General features: G+C 35.6%; 2 protein-coding genes across 2 annotated transcripts; both read left to right on the top strand.

Moving 5' to 3' along the window:
• The first annotated feature begins 4,374 nt into the window (after window positions 1-4,374).
• On the top strand, window positions 4,375-5,618 carry LOC130998292 (uncharacterized). Its single transcript, XM_057923724.1, has 2 exons — window positions 4,375-4,701; window positions 5,022-5,618. The coding sequence occupies exons 1-2, from the start codon at window positions 4,375-4,377 to the stop codon at window positions 5,616-5,618; spliced, it is 924 nt and encodes a 307-aa protein (XP_057779707.1).
• A 2,903-nt stretch (window positions 5,619-8,521) lies between these two features.
• On the top strand, window positions 8,522-10,060 carry LOC130997514 (galactinol synthase 2-like). The gene is made up of 2 exons (XM_057922849.1): window positions 8,522-9,068; window positions 9,155-10,060. The coding sequence occupies exons 1-2, from the start codon at window positions 8,733-8,735 to the stop codon at window positions 9,809-9,811; spliced, it is 993 nt and encodes a 330-aa protein (XP_057778832.1). The 5' UTR covers window positions 8,522-8,732; the 3' UTR covers window positions 9,812-10,060.
• Window positions 10,061-21,966: the final 11,906 nt, after the last annotated feature.

The raw sequence follows: 21,966 nt of genomic DNA, 5'->3' as shown, positions 1-21,966 counted from the left end.
CATTAAAAGTCACTTGATTGCGGCAATCCCAAATTTTCCAAATAAAATTAATCACCCCAGCTTTCCAGTAGGACCGAACCAATGGACTGAAATCAGTGTTCCATGCAGCAGCTAACATGCTATGAATATCCAAGCAGTCCAGCATGTGCGATTTGGCAAACCAATCAAAGAAAACCACCCAAGTCTGCCGGATAACACTGCAATTCCAGAACAAGTGGTCAATAGACTCCTCAGCCAACCCACACATCACACATTTGTTGGGGCCGTGCATGCCCCTTTTGATTAGACCATCCAGAGTCGGCATCTTCAAATGCAGAATCCTCCAGGTGATAAGAGATCTTCTGTCAGGAATAAAACGCTCCCAGATCCAAGTGCCCCAAAGAACTTTTGGAAAATGCGGAGACTGCGAAACATAGGCAAGAGAGGCCGAAACCTCCCCACTAACAGAAGGTTTCCAGAAGCGAGTGTCACTCTCTTCCCCAATTGGAAGCAAGAGAATATCCACCACAAGATCAGGAAACTGAATAATAAAATCCGGAGTGAAATGCCAAACACCATCATAGAAGTAATCACTCACAGCTTGCTGCAGGAAGTCTCTCATAAAAGGCGGAATATGAAGCTTGTCCGCCAACTTGTAACCCAACCAATCGTCATGCCAGAAATAAATGTGTTCTCCAGTGCCAATATAGGAATAAGAATCCATCACCAAGGAGTTCACATGCTCCCTCACGCCAGTCCAAAATGAAGAAGAAGCCAAGAACATCTTGGCATAGCCAAAATTCGACAAGTAGCGAGTCGCCATGACCGAAGGGGCGAAGTCTCGGCCTTGCACAAGCTTCCAGGCCATCTTCATCAAGAAGCTTCTATTCATAGCCGAGAAAGACCTAACCCCGAGGCCACCTTCCGACCGAGAAGCGCAAACCCTAGACCAGCTTACCGGGCACGAAGGCTTTTTGTCCACATGTCCCGACCAAATAAAGTTGCGGCACTTCCTATCCAGTTTATAGATGAGGGATTTAGGCCATCTATATATCATCATAGAGTGCGTTACCGAACTTTGAATCACAGAACGAACCAAGCAAATTCTGCCAGCCATAGATAAGTGAAGCCCCTTCCAACTTGAAAACTTGTTGACAATCTTATCATAAATACCAATCAAGTAAGAAGCACGCATGCGACCAGAGAAGATCGGGACTCCCAAGTAGGTAACCGGCAAAGATCCCATCGCAAAGCCAAGCTCATTAATCACACGATTCTTCATAATGCAAGAAACGCCCCTCCCGAAGAAAACGTTAGACTTAGCAGGGTTACAGATTTGTCCCGAAATATCACCATAGAAATCCAAGATTTCTTTGATTTTGCGAGCGTTTTTCATCGACGGCTTACAGAAAATCAAGATGTCATCAGCATAAAGCAAATGAGTAGGAAAAGCTGCCTTTCTGCTGAAATCCATGGAAATAATGTGACGAGAAGTCACACAAGTGAGGAATAAGTGACTCAAAACATCCTCAGCAATTCCAAAAAGAATAGGAGAGAGAGGATCACCCTACCTAACTCCCCTGGAACAAGCGAAGTAGCCACTCAACTGCCAATATCAGTTCAAATTATATTAGATCAAATACTCTCTTTTTTTAAACGTATTTTTTTTCTATTGAATTCTTGCCTCAAGGGGCTTTTTGTGTCTTGCTAATCGATTTTGATATTATATTTTTTTTTTCGAAAAAAAAAAGTTTAGTTTGTAGCTTGTATATATAAATAGGGATCTCATGTGGTAAAGCATAAATGAACGGTGATCGTTTGTTTGGTGAATTATCGGTGAATCGTGGATTTTACCTAGAGATTGATCGCAAAGGTGAGAGAAGATTGCTAGATTGCTGAGAGCACGAGGGAAGATTGTTGCGGTAGTAAAAGTATTGAAAGCGTAAGTTTACAAGGTACATGCTGAAGGCTATTTATAGATTACACGTTAAGGGTAAAAGGGTAATTTCATCGCTGGAGCACGCGCCTTGCATGGTCGGGGACAGAATTAGAGGCGGTTAGAATAAGACTGATTGCAACCGGCTTAACATCCACCTCCTTGCCCGTGTAGTTATGAGATTTTCCCGCTATTTTAGTGATTCCTCTGGCGAAAACCATTTCTCTGACGAGGATGGCTCCTCTAGCGCAGGCCGTTCCTCTGTCAAGACTCATCCCTCTGACTTCTCTGTGGAAGCCTGTTTCTCTGATGAAGCCCGCTTTCCTGACTTATACCACTTCTCTGCTCTGCACATATTACTCCTCATTATCATGTTCACACAAAATAAGTTATTCATTATTTACTTTACCGAATATAGAAACTTTCATTGTGTTCAATGCAATTGGAATTATATTCAATTCCACAAATTTTGTTGTTGAGGTTCAATCATTATATTCAAACTAGACTTAATATTACTAAAATTATCTTAACAATAATATTTTAGCAACTCACATGATTAAGATTAAATTATAATTAAAATATTAATGAGAAAGAAATTAAAATAAATCATTCTTTGCATACGTTTTTAAATCCATCATAGAAAATAAATTGCAGCATGATTGTATTTATTAATTTACAATTAAAGTATATAATTTTTAAACGTTTAAATTTTAATAATAAATGTTATTTATATATATTTATAATTATTATTTATAAAATATACTCCCTCCGTCCCACGAATCTTGACACGTTTCTATTTTGGGTAATAATTATTACCTTCTCTCTCCTACTTTATCGCCTTTATTATCTTCTCTCTCCTACTTTATTATTTTTATTACATCATCTCTCCTATTTTATCACTTTTATATTTCATTAATTACACACTTATAACACTAATTTACAACTCCTTAATTCCCGTGTCGAAACCAAACGTGTCAAAATTCGTGGGATGAAGGGAGTATATTATTAAAATTATAGAAAAGCAATGGGACACAAAAGAAGGAAAATAAAACCCAAACCGAAATGGGACCAACTTAGAATTGAAAAATGAAACATTAGGGTGGCAAAAAGTTGGTATGAATTATTGAGATAAGGGAGAAGTAGCAAATAGCCTTTATCATACAACTCCCTAACATGTTTACCTCCTTATCTTTTGATTATGGGCTGTAAACCCTTCAATATATCATAAAGAGTGCAAAATGCCCCCTGCTCTTAACGGACATTTAACACTGTTAAGTATTTTTCATTTTTTTTTATTTCTTACTATAAGAATATAAATATTTTTTGAATTTAAATTTAAATGTTTGTAATATTTTTTTTAAATAAAATACTTTTTGAATACACACACACACATATTCACTGCGTTCTTCAAACAATTAAAGTTATATTAGATTTAATATACATATATATTATAAACAAAAAAAGTACTCCCTCCGTCCCGTTATTAATGGCACGTTTCTTTTCGGCACGGAGATTAAGGAGAATGAATTAAGTAGAATAAAGAGTGATGGTCCACATGTTTAAGTTTGTGATTAAGGGATATTTCTATTTTATCAATATAAATAAAGACTTTATTTTTTTCTTTATTAATTTAATGACTTTATTTTTTTATTAATTTAATTTTTAATAACCATTAATTAAATTCCTCATATTTTTTTTAAATTGATCTGAAAAATTATATAAGCAAACCATCTAAAATGGCGCCACAATAAAAGACTGAAATTCTACAAAATGAAAAACTGATCAGTGCCACCAACTGAAATGAAAAATGAAATTTTAGAAATGGCGCCACAAATTTCAGAATCTGCACTTTCATTAAAAATTTCAGAATACTTCAAATTTCCCACAATTTTTGAGTTGAGCCTTTATAAATAGGCCATACATTCAGTCTCAAAAAACATTCAAAATCTAACACCTAACGTTGAAAAAGTAGCAGCAACATGGCTAGAAAAAAGGATCTTTCTTCATTTGAAAGGGCAGCTATACTTCAATTCCTTCTTGAAGGGAGCAAAAACGGCAAACCGGGCAGAGGAAAGCTCACTGCAGCGGTGTAAAAGTGGAAGAGTTCCCGCCGGACCATTAGTCGACTTTGGGCAGCTGCAAAAAAGCAAAAAGATCGTGGTGAGGTAATTAGTTGTTTGAGTAAAAAACCTTCAAATCCAAGAAGAAAAAGGGTAGAAATTGATTTAGGATTGATTGCTAGCATAGACTTGACAAAAAGATCTACAATTAGAAGGCTAGCATGTGGGATTGGATGCAGTAAAACAACAGTTGGCAGGTGGATTCAATCCGGGCTGATCAGAGCACATACAAATGCAATCAAACCTGATCTTACGGCTCCAAACAAGTTACTTAGGCTACGGTTTTCCTTAGAAGCTCTAGAATGGGATAGGATTGTTAGGAGTTTGTCATTTAAAAGCATGCACAACACAGTCCACATTGATGAAAAGTGGTTTTACATCACAAAAACATCACAAAGGTTCTACCTCACCCCTGAAGAGACAGAACCGCATAGGACATGCAAGAGCAAAAAATTCATCCAAAAAGTCATGTTCATGTGTGCTGTGTGTCGGCCAGTGTTTGATGATGATGGCAGCTGCTTGTTTGATGGGAAGATTGGAATATTTCCATTCACAGAATTAGTACCAGCCAAAAGGAAGAGCAAAAACAGGGCTGCAGGGACAATGGAGCTCAAGCCCATACAAAGCATCACAAAAGAAGTTGTGAAAGATTGCTTTATAAACAAGGTACAAAGGCTGCCTGAATCCTGCCCTAAATGCACCAATACCATGTACCAAATTCATTTGGTTTCTTTGTATGCTTAGTTAATGAAGTGGTAGTTTGGAATGCAATGTTTTAAAACCAGAATGCTTTCTTTTTTTAAAAAAAACAGATTGTTCCTGCTGTTCTGCCCTAATTCAGATGTGAATGCAGATGGTTTCTTTGTATGCTTAGTGTGAATGCAGTCTATTAAAGTGTGAATGCAGTCTATTAAAGTATGAATGCAGATGTCAGTTTGGAATGCAGTCTATTAAAGTGTGAATGCTTTCTTTTTTTTGTAAAATAGATTGTTCCTGCTATTAAAGCAAAATGGCCAGCAAATGCTAGCAAAACCATCTACATACAACAAGATAATGCTATGCCTCACATACAAGACTCAGACCCAGATTTCAGAGCTGTTGCTTCAGCAGATGGATTTGATATTCATTTGATAAATCAACCACCAAACTCCCCAGACACAAACATCAATGATCTGGGGTGGTTTAGGGCAATTCAGTCCCTACAAACTGAATCAGTTTGTAACAGTGTATCAGAACTTGTGAATGCTGTGATTAATTCATTCAATGAATTAAGCCCAAACACTTTGAACAAAGTGTTTTTGAGCTTACAATCTTGCATGATTGAAATTCTGAAGGTTAAAGGGAGGAATAGCTACAAAATTCCTCATATGAGGAAGGATGCACTAATTAGGCAGGATATGCTCCCATTGAATCTCCAAGTTCCAAGTGAACTTGTTAGGGAGTGCATATCTTATCTAATTGAGCATGGAGCACTATCCATAACTGACTCATTAATGCAACAGTTGGGAGTGAATGCAGGATGCACAAATGAGCTTGAGGTGATGGTGCATAACCTTCAAATTCAAGGTCATGAAGGTTTGTGATGTGGAAGAAGGAAGCATTTTGGAGGTAGAAGGCAGCATTTTGTGATTAAAAATAGTGAATGACCAAACATTTTTTGTAAATACATCTGCCCTTTTTGTAAAAATAGTGAAGACTTTGTAAATGCATCTTCTTTTTTGTAAGTGAAGCTATGTGTAAATGCATCTGCCATTTTCTATGTGAACACTCAAACACACATCAAACAGCAACAACCAGCCAACAACATCAAACAACAGCACCCACCAACACTCAAACACACATCACAGCAGCCACCAACACCACAATCAGTGGTTAACCAAACATTCAAACACCAGCCAACAACATCAAACAACAACAACCCCCAATCACATAGGCTTACAATAAGGAAACCAAACCAGTAAGCACAAGGGAACCAATAAAGATCAGGCAACTTTAAACTCATTGAAAGTTAAAAAGATCATAGTTTTAAAAACCAACAGGGACCTAACATTTGACAAGTAATTCATCATTTCATACCCACATAACACCCATGACACACCAATAAACACTGCAAATCCCACATGCAATAGCCAACAAGGTCATTAATCCAACAAATCAATCGACCACATATCAATATCACCACAATCAGTGGTCAATCGGCCATATATCAGCAAACCAGGAAGAGCAAATTAGGGATTAGGGTAGATCTCACCAGAAAAAAGTCAGGAAGCAGGGTTTTTAACATCCGCAACTGCCCATCACCCATTTCCCTGTGTTGCCAATTTTCCTCACACAGAAAAAAAAGAATCGGGGTAAGCATCACAATTAGCAGGAGAAGATGATACAGGCAGTTCATCGGAGACCATAGGAGTAATGATAGGGCCTTTACCTTGTTGGGCTAAAGCCAAGCGACCCCGTTCTCTGATTCGATCTTCAATCACCCTTGACCTCGATCAATGTCTGTAAAGAAGCCATCCATTCCCAATCATATGAATCACCGTAGTATTTCGATATCCTTCGGTTAGATCCCTCAGATTTTGAAGGTAGACTCAGAGAGAGAGAGAGACGACAGGCAGAAGACGAAGATAGAGACAGATATGATTTTGGTAAGGGTTTACATCATTGGGATTTTTCAATCGGGGACGATGGTGGAGGCCAAATCAGTGCGAGACGAATTCAGAGGGGGCAGCGGCTTACAGCCTAACAAGGCGACGAGGGGCGGCAGGCATGAGATGGAGAATTCAGGAGAAGAAATAAATTAGGGTTTCAGACTCGAGAGAAAGAGAGAGCGGCGGACATGAGAGACGAATTAAATGGAATGGAGTGAAGAAGAGACGGTTCCAATTCAGATGAGAGAGAGAGACGCGTGCCTTTTTCTAATTTTAAAGTTGTTTAATTAGGCTTTTAATTAGGGGTTTCATTAACATTAAACACTTCCTTATTTTTTCCAAAAAAAGGAAACGTGCCATCAATAACGGGACAGCCCAAAAAGGAAAACGTGCCATTAATAATGGGACGGAGGGAGTAAATCGTACCAATTAATATATACTCCCTCCGTCCATGAAAGAACTTCCTAGGAGGGAGTGACACGGGTTTTAAGAAAAAAGTTGTTGAGTGTATTGAGAGTAGATAAAAAATTGTTGAGTGTATTGAGAGTGATGAAAATGTCTTATAATTGATATGGGGAGTTGTGAAAAAGTGAAAAATAAGTAATTATAAGTGGTGGGGTATAGTCCAAAAATAGGTAGAAAGTTTTTTTGTGGACGATCAAAAAAGGAAAGATATCAAGTTCTTTCATGGACGGAGGAAGTAGTATATAAAAATAAAACATAACGAAGATAACCTTGTATTAATTAAAAACCAATTTCTTAATTAAGAATTAATATATATATATATATATATATATATATATATAATATATATATATATATATAGATAGATAGATAGATGGGAAGGGCTAAAATAAGAGCATTTCTTAAGATATAAAATAAGAATCATTGTCAGCCCTTAGATAATCAAAATCTACGATTAATTCGTAATTCTGTTGGATGAATTTATGGTCCTGAATTCGAATCCCAAAGGTAGCAAAAATTTATTTTTCACAATTCATACCTTTATACAGCGAATTCATACGTGTTCTACATAAAATTCATACATTAAAATTTGCTCTTATTTCTTATTTTAATATGTGGCCAGTGTGCCAGGTTTACTATTCTCAGCAATTTTATGCATATTTTAATCTTTGCGTACTCGTCGATTATTCTCCAAATATGTGAATTTATATTTAATGGTAGTTGTTAATTATTAATTAAGGTTGAGGTTTGCGTAGAATTATTTGTAGAAGTGTATTTTGCTTAAGAAATATATTAGTGGGACCCATTTAAAAAATAAGAAAAATGAAAAATACTTAACGATGTTAAGTGTCCGTTAAGAGCATGGGGCATTTTGTACTCTTTATGAGATGTTGAGGGACTAACAGCTCAAAATCAAAAGATAGAAAGGTAAACGTGTTAGGGGTTGTATGATATGGGGGTATTTGCTACATTCGCTCAGATAATTACTTAATCGTCACTTATTTTAGATTTATTATGGTTTATGAAAACGTAACGAGTAAGCTACTAGCTAGCATATACTGGTGGGCCAATTAGCAATAAGATCAAGGAATATTCTTCCATTCTAGTATATTCAACAATAATTATTATAATCCTCCTCTCCAAAAAAGAAAAAAAAAATATTACTATTATAATCCTATCTAATCTTTTTTAACTCTCCACCGCCCCTACTACACTGATATACTCTACACATCTCTCACTCGAACTTTCCTCGAAGCTGCAAGCAACCGTCGATCATACCACGCGTACGGCCCAGATTCATTCCAGTTATACACTCTGTTACCAAACACCCCCCAATTGTTTTATCCTATAGTTTCCTACTATCTGTGCATCCCAGTCAAAACCAAATTCTCAGGAGTTTTAACTTTTTCCCACCTCGATCCATCTAACATTTTCTACGCAAAAAAAAAAAAAAATGTAATTTTCCATGCAACAGTTATTTTCCTCCCCAAAAAATTTCTATATAAAGCGACCACTCCTCTCATTCAAAATTATCAAACACAGCAAACACTTCTTTCCTAACTAATCAAGAAAGCTTTGAACAAAATGGCGCCGGAAATCATGAACCGTCCCTTGAACCGGGGTGCCTCCGGTCTGGCGAAGGCCGGAAGCCTGCCGAGCCGTGCTTACGTGACGTTCCTTGCCGGGAACGGCGACTATGTGAAGGGCGTGGTGGGGCTGGCCAAGGGCCTCAGGAAGGTTAACACCATCTACCCCCTCGTCGTGGCCGTGCTCCCCGACGTCCCCGCCGACCACCGCCGCATACTGGTGGACCAAGGCTGCATCGTCCGTGAGATCGAGCCGGTCTATCCGCCGGAGAACCAGACGCAGTTCGCCATGGCCTACTACGTCATCAACTACTCCAAGCTCCGCATTTGGGAGGTACATATTTACTACTATAAATTAATCACGAATTAGCTAGGGTTTCAAAATTCACAGAATTAAAAGTTGCTTGAATTAAACTGCAGTTTGTGGAGTACAGCAAGATGATCTACTTGGACGGAGATATTCAGGTGTTCGAGAACATCGACCATCTCTTCGACATGGATAACGGCTACTTTTACGCCGTGATGGACTGCTTCTGCGAGAAGACGTGGAGCCACACGCCGCAGTTCCAGATCGGCTACTGCCAGCAGAGCCCGGACCGGGCCCGCTGGCCCGAGTCCCTCGGCCCGAAGCCGCCCAAGTACTTCAACGCCGGAATGTTCGTCTACGAGCCGAGCCTGCCGACCTACCACGACCTGCTGCAGACGCTGAAGATCACGCCGGCCACTCCCTTCGCCGAGCAGGACTTCCTCAACATGTTCTTCCGCGACGTCTACCGCCCCATCCCCAACGTCTACAACCTCGTGCTGGCCATGCTCTGGCGCCACCCCGAGAACGTGCGCCTCGCCGAGGTCAAGGTGGTGCACTACTGCGCCGCCGGATCCAAGCCGTGGCGCTACACCGGCGAGGAGGAGAACATGGACCGCGACGACATCAAGATGGTGGTCGATAAGTGGTGGGACATCTACAACGACGACACGCTCGACTACAAGGGCGAGGTCGCCGCCGCTGAACAGTTTCCGGCGTCGATTCCGGTGAGCGGCGTGGCTCGTTTTGTTCCCGCCCCTTCCGCCGCCTAGGCGTTGCATTCCTGTCTCGGCTTGCGAATATTTTTTTTTCTTTTTCTTTTATTTGGGTTTTTGGAGTGTGGAATTATAGTGGGCCTCAAATATTAGAATGAGGCCCACCAGGAAATTACACCGGTAATGCCTGCATGTATTTTCTTTTTTGATTTTACTCCTTCCGGTGATTGGTCGAGTATGTGACGATCTCACCTGTGTTGTAATTAGTTCAAATATATATAATACATACAGATACAGTTATCGCTATGTACGAATCTAAGAGCATCCACTATGGGGGGGTAGTTGTCTATGTGGAGGGGAGAGAACCATAGTGGGAGGTGGAAATTGGGGTAGCAGAGAACGAGAAGGTAGCAAATTTGCTACCTTGGTAGCAGCAGCAGGCGGGCCCCACGAGCAGCTGCAGCAGACGCGCGGAGGGAGTTCAAACGCGGCCCAGCGCGCACAGCTGGAGCGCGTGCATTGCACGCGCCCGCTGTGCGCCTGGGTATGACAGCAGACGCGCTGGCCCACCTCTTTTCCCCCCTTTCGGCAGTTTTGGTTTGTTTTTTTTTTTTTTTTTTTGTGGTATATATATATGTTGTGGTAAAAGTAATAATGATAGTGGGGTCCATGAATAGTTGAAAATGAGGTAGTGCTATAGTGGAGAAAATATAGGGTAGAGGTAGTTGTTGAGGTGGCACACATATGGCACCACTATGGGGTAGCACCACAGTGGATGGCCTAATATGAAATAAATTTAATAATGGCATGCCATAAGTTGACGAAAATAGTATATGAACTTCAGTTTCGCTACTAGCTAGTAAGGATCGATGACCAATGGTATTAATGGTGTGTGTATGATACGATAAGATTTATGTATTGCATTTATCTCATTGATACTTTTAATACTTTCGTTCCACTAATGAAGTTCATTACTGTTCGACATAATTATTAGAGTGTTTAAAATGAACTTTTTGTTAAAAAAGTGATGAGTTATTATTAATGAGACAGACGAAAAAAAATGAATCATTATTAATGGGGATGAATGGAGTATAATTTAGTCGAGCCATTTCCCTACAAATATATATGCGCTAATATTACTTTATTGTAAATAAATGTATGAGTCAAATTGCTCAACGTTGGAGAAATTAAATGTGTGCATTTTATAACCTGTTTCATCTCCTTAAGACTACGAAATGATCATAAATAAGTTCCAGCAAATAACTCCACTTACAAATATGCATAAATTAAACACCTCAATGTCAATATGTTTTGCCGCAACTAAAATTAATTATTTAATTTAGTTATTCTTGCCCTTTCATTATCGTGAAATTGAAGTGTTTTCTCGACGTCATTAAAAGAGAAGAAAGATGAGTCATAAAGAGAGAGAAGTAGAAACTAATGACAGGTCGCATCTAACCGTAGCATATACATACTTAAAATTCATATAAATACCTAAATTTCAAACACGAGGGATCGATTTGTTACTTTTAGCACTTTAGGCCCAAAAAGAGTAATAAAAAATTTCCACTCCAGACAACTCTTATTTAAAAAGATGGAATATATAAATACACAGATAATGACATGCTCATCCCTCAAAATTTAAATTAGTAAAACTTCTAAGTACTGTATTCCAGTCAATACTAGTATTTTTAACCAGAACTTCATCCTTTTATTACGCCTTTTATGAATTTATCTGACTATGAGTTATTAAATAAATAATAATAATACTATATCTAACTATTTGTAGAAATTATCATACAATTAAAAATGTTATGGATGAACGGTCATAACAAGTGATGAAGACAAAAAAGACCAATATATCCTTAGTCTTTATTGGATGGACAATTATACCCTTGAATATAATAGTAAACCTTTACAAATATCTATCCCCTCATGAAACAAGGACACTTGTTTTTTAAACTTAGCTATTCGTCAACTTTTCATTTCATTACATACATCATCACTAGTCACTACATATGTTCTTTCAAGAACAATTATCATCTTCTTCACCGAAATTCGTCTTGATCCGTTTGGATTTTTTCATGGGTCTTGTTGGAGGAGATACGCAAGGTTTTTCAGGCATTTTATATTCCAACTAAGTGTTTCTCTTCATTTATTGTGAGAGGCTCAATCTATCTCTTACACTTTGAAAAAAAAAATCAACATATTTTACGTGACAGTGATAGGATATTGACATATTCTATTTTATTGTTGTACTATTAAAATGCTCAATATATTAAATTCCAACTGACACTAGGCTATTCGCCTTTGTAATTAATTATTACATTCAATATAAAAGCATGATTCATCAGCTATTAATGGTGGAGTCTAAATAATGTAAAGCTTCTTCTTTAGCAGTCAGCTGAGCTAATTCTGAATCTGGACATTGCAAAATTTTCCATTTAAATATTAACCCAATTAATTACTTAATCAAGTCGGTTATGCCGTTAGAAAATAAGCCATAGTCAAAGATGTAGCAAAGCGCCAAAAATAAAATGAAGACCAACTAATTAACGACCAACAAAATCTAATGACGTGAAAGAGAGGTATAACTTCCACGGGGACACGTGTAAAGATTTGAGGACCAAATCTTAACTGCTAGATTTCTACGCTTAGACATGTGTGGGACCCAACCAATCACCACGTGGCTTCTGTTTTGTCGCTCCATCGCCACATGTTGTGCTTAATTAATTAATTAATTAATTTATCTAAACCCCACGCGTAATTAAAATCGAAGTAATCGTTACTTGGACATGTGGCGCAGCTTATTAGTTACAAGTTACAACAATGTCGAGAAAATATTTGGTCCGCCTACGATTTGTCCCTACAAGTTGAGTTGATATGAGAAGAGTGTAAATCTTCGTATTTATTTAGTCATATATTAATATTTTAATGTTTAATTGATTGACCGGGTAATTAATGAGTTGAACGTCAATATGTATTAGTTGGCAGTGTTAATTGTACCAAAACTAAGGGCGTGTCTAAACATACATGAGAAGGCATTTAATAAAGAGTTAATGGGCTCAATTAGCTCTTCGTATATAAGAAAAGAAAAAAGTGTCAACTCAAATAAAAATATGAAAAAATTATCATTTTTTTATGTAAGTGTACCATTATATCCTTAATGATATTTTACACTATTACACACGTGTGTAATAACGCAAAAGTGTGTAATTGTAAAAAAGTGTGTAACAGTGTAAAATACAATATTACACAATTTTTCAAAAATCGTGTAATGATCGCAAAAGTGTGATACGCAAAAGCCACATTGGTGCCATAATTATAAATAGAAAAATTTGTATTTAATATTTTTAAAAAAAATAAGTTAGTCATTTATCATATCTCTACATTATAAATTTTTGCAATTTTTTGTGTATTTTTTATTTTATAACAAATAAATTAAATAAAAATGCAAAAAAATAAAAAAAATATTACATTGGAATATAATTACTCCATCTTTTTCTTATTATAAGTGTGTGGGGGCACAATGTGGCTGTAATAGATAATAAGTTGTATTGCGAAAAGTGTGTACTGATTTACACACTTTTCACTTCTAAAAGGTATTTTGTACACCAAAATGCATTTTATTTGCTATTATTTTATTTTTTGTATGGCTGAAATTTCCTATAACTAAAAGGTTTTGGCTACATTATGGTGCTGCATCTTTAATAAATGGGAAAAGATGTTTGGCTATATTATGGCCGGCCATAATGTGGCAAAATATTATAGAACTCATGTGTTAATTTTTCATTTAAAATAATAATAGGTTTTTATTAGTTTTATTTTATTACACATTGTAGCTGTTTTTTTTTTTATATAAAATAAATAAATAAAAAGTTGCAAAAAATAAAAAATAAAATTACAAAGTGTACAAAATAATAAAACTAAAAACATTCTATTTTTATTTTGAACAAAATATTTAAATACATTGAGTTTAAAGCTATTATGACCAAATAGCATCACTCTAAATAAATTGATGAGGTAATTAGATATCAAATAACACAAAAACTTGTGTAAGATAGTAAAATTAGTGAAAATTTTTATTTTTTAAATAATATAATTCTAATTTTTTCTATATTTATAATTATATGTGTCTCATTGAATATGGAAGAGATGAGTTGAGTCCTTTGTAACAAGTGAAGAAAAGACAGAGAAGAGGGAGACATCGCGTTAGTTAGTGGTAACGAACTAACGATGTTTGTTGGAGATGAAGGGTTGTTTTGGTGTGTTTGTATTGTGTGTGTATATGTGTGTCTGTTGTGAACACGGAAACACACACACGCACATAGAGAGTGTGACATGTTCCATATAAGAAGTGTTGGTGAATTGGGTGAAAGGATACGACCTTAGTGTCTTCTTTGTATCCTCTTTTCATAGAGCATCATTTGCCACTAACATTTCTGCAAGCACTTCAGGCTTGAGTGAGATTAAAATAAATATTTATTAACGATATAATTGCACTTCACGCTAATCCTCGAAGGTCTGTTCTGTTTCGTCCCCTGGAAAGGTGGACGTTGTCTCTGTCGATGCTTTGAGCGAGAGTACCATTCATATGAAAGATGGACTTTGATTTGAGTCAGACCCTTATTATAAGGATGAACTTTGATTTGAGTCGGACCCTAATAAGGGTATGACTAGGTGAGTGATGCACTTTGGCAGGATTTGTTTAGCGAATATGTTCTTATAAGTTAATTTTCCCTTATTCTTCTTGTATATAAAAAGAACTATATATATATTTTTTATCTCACTACAGAATATGAGTTTAAATTTTAATATTGATCTTAAGGTGAGACCACTGTTAAAAATTAAACCTATCTTTTAATATTGATCTCATACAAACATTCGCATAATTTCTGATAGGTTTAATTAATTGCAAATTAAATCACAATCTTTCATACTTTTAAAAATTAAACCTATCTTTTAAAATATCGCGATAATTTATCTAACTTTTTGATTTATTCCACTACTTCCCGCAACTTCTAACTCTGTTTTACATTGAAAAGACAAAAGGCCCGACTATCATAGTTCTGAATAATAGAAAGGGCCCTATAATTTGAATGTACTGTAATTTGGGCTAAGTTGTCTGAAAAGATGTGTGGTGGCCCAAAAATTATCCCCTAATTTCATGGTTCTTTTTAGTTTGATTTAATGTTTTCCCTTTTTCTTTCTTTTTTTCTTTTGGAGATGATTAATAATGATTGTTTATATCTTTTCGTGGTGACTCGAACTCCAAACCTATTATTAATAAAGAAGTGTTTACCATCTACAATGCGCTTTATTACCTTACTATTTTCCCAATTATGCGCTTTATTATCTTACTATTCTCCCAATTTATTCTTGCATTATTTCCTTTTGGGAGTTAGAAAACGGAACAAAAAAAATGAACAAATTAGCGGCCCAAAATAAAGCCTAAAGTTGAAACCAAATTACATGGGCTAAGGGTTTCTTCGGACCCATCCCATACTCGTTAGTAGGGGTTTTCTTATTTATTATTATTATTTTTATTGTTAATATGAAAATTTTACAATCAATATTTGTTAAAGGGATTATTCCCATGAATAATATGCTTAATTCATTTAATCAATATTGTAATGTATTTTAACTCATATTTTATTAAGTTTAACTTAAAAAAAAATTCCTTTAGCATAAGCAACTTCTACTTGTTTAGATAATACTCTCCCGTCCCAATTTTTAGTATTCAGTTGATAATGACATGAGTGTTAATAAAATGGTTGGGTTTGTTGTGAGTGGAATAAGTAGTGTAAAGTGATTAAGGGTCCCGTCTACTTTTATTAAAAATAGAAATAAATATAAAAATATGAGACATACTATAATAAAAAGATACACCCTCCGTCCCAATAATAAATACACACTTTCCTTATTGGGTTGTCCCAATAATAAAGACACACTTCTAAATAAGGATATAATTAGGGCTTAACAATCATTAATTAATTTATCACTGATTAGAGTATAAAAGACTAACAAAACCCTAAATCCTTCTCATTCATCCTCTTTCTCGCCCTGACCACGGCGCCGGCGCCGCCCTGACCACGGCGCCTCCCCATGAAGGCTGGCGGTATGAACCCTCATCTTTCTCTCTCTCTCTCTCTCGTTTGGAAACAGGGCGGGCGCCTCCCTCCTTCTGAAACCGCCGCCCATCCCCCTCTCTTCTCATTCTTTGGCCGAACAGCCGCCACCCATCCCTCTCTCTTCTACGATTCTCCCTCAAACCCCTTCTCTCATTTCCCTCACAGAACTCCGGCGAACAAGTTTCAACTCCGCCACCAGTCTCGCCTTTTCTCTCTCAGCGCCGGAAGAACAGCAGCAACGAGCCACCACCGGTGCCGCGCCCTCACCACTGGTAGCGTGGCGTGAGTCAGAGGGGGGTTTATGCAGATTTTGATTTCAGATCCAAATCCGGGAGGTTTTGGATCCAAAAATCGAGAGGTTTTTGATTTTAGATCCAAAAACAACTCGATTCAAATCCGGGAGGTTTATGCAAATTTTGATTTAAGATTTGTGGGTTCGATTGTCTCTGGGTTCGATTTGCAATTGTCTCTTGGTTTGATTTTCAATTTGCAATTTTCAATCTGTCCAATTGTTTCTGGGTTCGATTAATCAGTTTTTGAATTAGTTTCTGCAGTCACAAATTTGCAATTGTTTCTGGGTTTGATTCTCGACGGCATGGCAGAGGGAATCGACAGTGGTGGTCGGCAGCGGCGGCGGCGGTGGTCGTAGAAGATGAGAGAGAGAGTTGAAGCTTAATAAAGCCCCTTATCAATTCCTTAATCAAATACACTAATGATGCTAAACTACCTCACCTTAACCTCCGTGCCCAAATGAAGTGTGTCTTCATTATTGGGATGGAAGGAGTAGATACTAAAAGGGATAAATACCAATTTCCCCCTATCGATGACGTCCCTATCGCGTACAGGACCCTATAGTTAGGGTAAGCACTGCTTACTGAGAACCGAGTCGGAGAGAGGAAAAGGGCTGGTGAAGGCGGTGGTTTGTCGTTCTTAGAGGCAGCTGGGACCAGAGGCATGGCCAGTGGCTGTGTCGTTGCCGGAGAATCAAAGAGAGGCGGTGGCTCATCGCTGCTGCTTCGTCGGAGTTGAGAAAGGGGAGGAGAGAACAGAGAGGTCCGGCGATGACTTTCCTGATGTCGATCGGACCAGGTGAGAGAGATGGTGAAGACAGAAGCCTTCATCGAACGACGGCGGCGCGTGGGCGCGATCGCTGGAGATCGAAGGGAGTGGAGTTTTGATTTGAGGATCTAGGGTTTAGGGGGATAAAGGCGGCGACGCTGTCACTTGAGATACGAGCGGCTGGAACTCAGAGGCGAGAAATGGGGGTGGATGGCGAGGCAGCAGGCTCGCCGGAGAGGAGGAGGTCGACGTCTGCGTTTGCCGAATCAACGTCTTTGTGTGTGTTTCAGAGGGAGAAGAGAGGCCGAGTGAGGGAGACGACCCTTCACCAGAGGAGGGTAGCGGCGGCCAGATTTCAGTGAGGGAGAGAGAGATATGGGGTCCATCTTAATTAAAAAAAAAATTGGGATGAATGGAGTACTATATAGGTAATACATGCATCATAAAGAGAAATACAATATTTTTATATAATTGAATATCTCAAATGGTTCATCAAATCAATCAAATTCATTAATATATAAATATTTATCAAACGTAAGATACTAATACCAATCAAAGTCATCGCTTCATGTAAGTTTTTTACATGTCTACATCAAATTAAAATCTTAAAAAAGTTACGTTTAACTGAGAATACTAACAACATTTAATTTTCGGGCATGTCGGTATGTGTAAAGAGCAGGAGATAGGAAAAAAAATATTTTGGGATTTTTCTTAAGAAAAAAAATATTTTTCTGTGATGCCTTATAGTTTTTAGCGCCTATTACTATTATTAAACTAAAGATTTACATAATCGTATTGGAAATTATAAATCTAACGAATATAGTATTATATCTGCTCATAAACAGAGTATCTTTTTATTATTTTTTGGAACGTTTACAAATTAGTTTACGCAAAAACTTGCGTGAGGTTAACCTCATCGTATGAGGCGGGTTCACCCTACCCGCGCTCCGACCCGTTCGCCCAGACCCGCACTCCATCACCCTTAAACTCTAATCTTCATCCTTTTTTCTCTCTCTCAAGTATCGGTCACTCTCTCTTTCTCAATCTCACCGCCGACAGCAGACACACACACGCAGGGCTCATCTCTCTCTATATCTCCCATATCTGCCGCCGCCGCCTAAGACCGACGAAGGTCCGGCACGAGCCGCCGCCGTCCGCCTCTACGCGGGCGTCGCTCCGCCTGATGCCGCCGTTGCTGTGTGTCTTTGAAACCATCAATTACGCCGCGGCAGAGGTCCACGACCGGGCCCTAGATCTCGCCGGCAGCTGCCTCGCTCCGACGGTGGGGAGGGCTCCTTGCTGCAGATCGGCGGCTCCATTTTGGAAGAGGAAATCTGCAACGTTCATTAAGAATTCATCTGTCCGCGAACTAGCTAGCCATAGAGTTGGATTTAGGAAATCAATTGAGCTGCCGGATTGAGCTCTTAGGAAAGAATGCTTGAACTTTCGCCATCTGATTTTTTTTTTCTTTTTTTTTCACTTTTTTGAGTTAATTTGGGGATTTTCACTTGATCTGAAATCTGAATATGAAAATTGAGGTTTCTGCATAATTTAATTTGATGTTTTCTTAAGTCAAAAAAATAAATAAAAAATCGATGTTTTCTTGCAGGAGATGTGTAAATTGATTTATGCTCAAAGCAAGAAGAAATGAGAAATTACATTAATAATGTAAATATATTTAATTATTTAATCAAGTAAATACTCCCTCCGTCCACTAATTCAAGGCCTACTTTCCTTTTTGGTCTGTCCACCAACTCAAGACCTATATATTTTTAGTAAGTTTTTATTCATATTTTAATTGATGGGTCCCAATAATCAATATACTTTTTCTCCACTCAACTAATAAATAATACACTTTGTGGGTCCCTTTCTCCACTCAATCAATAAACAATACATTTTGTGGGTCTCTTTCTCCACTCAACTAATAAAAAATACATTTTTTCTTAAAACTCGTGTTTTTTCATGTAGGCCTTGAATTAGTGGACGGAGGGAGTAATATCTTAAGAAAAAGTAAGCATTCATATGATAAAAAAAAATTATTTTTGGAACATTACACTTATTCACAATGGTGATTCGGTGAAGCATGAGTTCATCAACATCCTAAAATCTAATTAAATAAATAGAAGATCTAAACCTGATGTGTATTTTCTTCTGCTAACCAAGAACTCTTTAGAATGTAAATACGAAAGTAAAGTTAACTCATAATCGGATCCTCAAAACTATTACAGACTTGGTATTTATATATGAAGAAATGAGAAATTACATTAAAAGTAAATATTCTTATTAGAGTTTAGGATTTAGTGTTAAAGGTTTAATGTTCAGGGTTTAAGGTTTAGAAAATATAATACTCCCTTCGTCCCTGAAATAAGTTCCTATTTGGGGACGGCACAGGTTTTAAGAAAAAATTATAAAGTGTATTGATAGTGGAAAAAAATATGTTATAATTAGTATTGAGAGTGGTGAAAATTAATAATAAATAAAGTATTATTAGTGGTGGGGTAATTACCCAAAAATGGAAAGAAAGAAAGAAGAATTTATTTGGGGGAACGTCCCAAAAAGGAAAAAGAGAAACGTATTTTAGGGACGAAGGGAGTACTTTATATTAAACGAAGATAAATATTTATATTAACATAAGTATATGTTTGTGCCAATAAATGTATATTTTGTATTTATTTAGGGTTTAGTATTAACTACTTAGGGTTTAGTATTCAGTGTTTAGGTAATTACAAAATATAGAATGACAGGAAATACTTATAGAAACATAAGTATACATTTGTACAAAGAAATGTATACAGTAGCCTAAATAAAAGTAAATATTTCCGTTAGGGTTTAGCATTCAAGGGTTAGGGTTTAGTATTCATTATATACGGTTTAGTATTCAAGGTTTAGGGTTTAGTATTCACTATTTAGGGTTTAATATTCAGTGTTCAGGTAATTACAAAATATAGAATGACAAGGAATACTTATATTAACATAAGTATACATTTGTACAAAGAAATGTATATGTTAGACTACATAAAAGTAAATATTTTCATTAAGGTTTAGCATTCAAGGATTAGGGTTTAGTATTCATTATTTAGGGTTTAGTATTCAGTATTCAGGTAATTACAAAATATAGAATGACAGGAAATACTTATAGAAACATAATTACACATTTGTACAAAGAAATGTATATGTTAGACTACATAAAAGTAAATATTTTCATTAGGGTTTAGTATTCATTATTTAGGGTTTAGTATTCAGTGTTCAGGTAATTACAAAATATAGAATGACCGGAAATACTTATATTAACATAAGTATATATTTGTGATAAGTGCTAACAAATGTATATTTTATACTTATTAATGATTGACTCTTGATGATTGTTCTTGATTCTTGAAGATGAACATGAATGCTATACAAACTGTCGTTTAGAGAGCCTTTTGTTATTTAGTTATTTAGTCGAGTAAATATTGTCTTAATATAAAGTAATTATTGATACGATGAAGAGTAATGTTTTAAAAATATTACATTTTTTCATATTAATGTTTATTTTTATTCATGAGAACATTTACTTTTAGTAATTTGCTTAAGTAATTATTTTTGTAAATAAAAATAATTATTAATATGAAAAAAGTGATGTTATTACCACTCATAAAACTTTTTTCTTAACAATTTGGTCAAGTAATTATTATCATAATGAAAGGTAATTATTATTACAATGAAAAATAATGTTTCTAAATTATTACATTTGTTCACGACAACTGTTACTTTTATTCTTGAGAATTTATACTTTTCGTTATTTGTTCAAATATTTTTTATTGTAAGAAAAAATAATTATTGATATGTATAAAAGTAATGTTATTTTTACTCGTTAGAACTTATAATTTTGTATATTTGATCTAGTAATTCGTAATAAAAAGTAACTATTGATGTGATGAAAAATATGTTTCAAAAATGTAAATTTTTAAAATTATTACATTTGTTGTAATTATTATTGTAATTAAAAATTTAAAAGTAATTATTGTTGTAATAAAAAGTGATTATTGTTATAAAGAAATGTAATGTTTACATTTGTGGGAATAAATGTATACAATTGTGGGAACAAATATATACCTTATAACTAATTAAAAGTAAATATTCCTATTGGGATTCATGATTTTAAAAGTAAATATTCCTATTATGATTCATGATTTAATATTTAGGGTTTAATGTTCATGGTTTAGGTTTAGTTTTCAGGGTTTAGAGTTTAAATAATATAATACTTTATATTGAATGAAAGGTAAATTATATTAACATAAATATACATTGTAGTAACAAATGTATATATTTTATACTTATTAAAAGTAAATATTCCTATTAGAGTTTAGTGTTCAGGGTTTAAGGTTTAGAAAATATAATATTTTATATTAAATGAAGATAAATACTTATATTAACATAAATCTACATTTGTGCTGACAAATGTATATTTTATACTTATATTTAAATAAGTATACATTTGTGCGAACAAATGCATGTATATCTTATGCTTATTAAAAGTAAATATTTCTATTAAAGTTTAGTGTACGTGGTTTAGGGTTTAGAAAATATAATATTTTATATTAATTGAAGGTAAAATACTTACATTAATTAACATAAGTCTATATTTGTGCTAACAAATGTATATTTTATACTTATATTAATATAAGTACACATTTGTGCGAACAAATGTATATCTTATGCTTATTAAAAGTAAATATTTCCATTATGGTTATTAAAACTTTGTGCTAAGTGCTAATAAATGTAAATTTTATACTTATTAAAATAACTTGTCTTAATAAAAAGTCATTATTCATATGAAGAAATGTAACATTTCAAAATTATTACTTTTTTCACAAAAAATGTTATTTACACTTACGAAATCTTGTAATTTTAATGACTTGGTCAAGTAATTATAGTTGTTAGAAAAAATAACCATTGATATGAATAAATGTAATTTTTTTAAAAATAAAATAAATGAAAAAGAAAAAATATATAAAAATTTTGAAAATAAAAAATTAAACG

The sequence above is a fragment of the Salvia miltiorrhiza genome, chromosome 8 (genome assembly GCF_028751815.1).
Source record: "Salvia miltiorrhiza cultivar Shanhuang (shh) chromosome 8, IMPLAD_Smil_shh, whole genome shotgun sequence".
NCBI classification, from domain to species: Eukaryota; Viridiplantae; Streptophyta; class Magnoliopsida; order Lamiales; family Lamiaceae; genus Salvia; species Salvia miltiorrhiza.
This window is presented reverse-complemented; position numbering and strand designations above follow the sequence as displayed.

What these genes read in the sequence shown, in the direction of transcription:
- LOC130997514 (XM_057922849.1), top strand. Translation starts at nt 8,733, where the DNA reads ATGGCGCCGGAAATCATGAACCGTCCCTTGAACCGGGGTGCCTCCGGT. An exon ending in CCAAGCTCCGCATTTGGGAG is followed by an intron (nt 9,069 to 9,154) that starts GTACATATTTAC and finishes ATTAAACTGCAG; the next exon opens with TTTGTGGAGTACAGCAAGAT.
- LOC130998292 (XM_057923724.1), top strand. Translation starts at nt 4,375, where the DNA reads ATGCACAACACAGTCCACATTGATGAAAAGTGGTTTTACATCACAAAA. An exon ending in AAGATTGCTTTATAAACAAG is followed by an intron (nt 4,702 to 5,021) that starts GTACAAAGGCTG and finishes TTTGTAAAATAG; the next exon opens with ATTGTTCCTGCTATTAAAGC.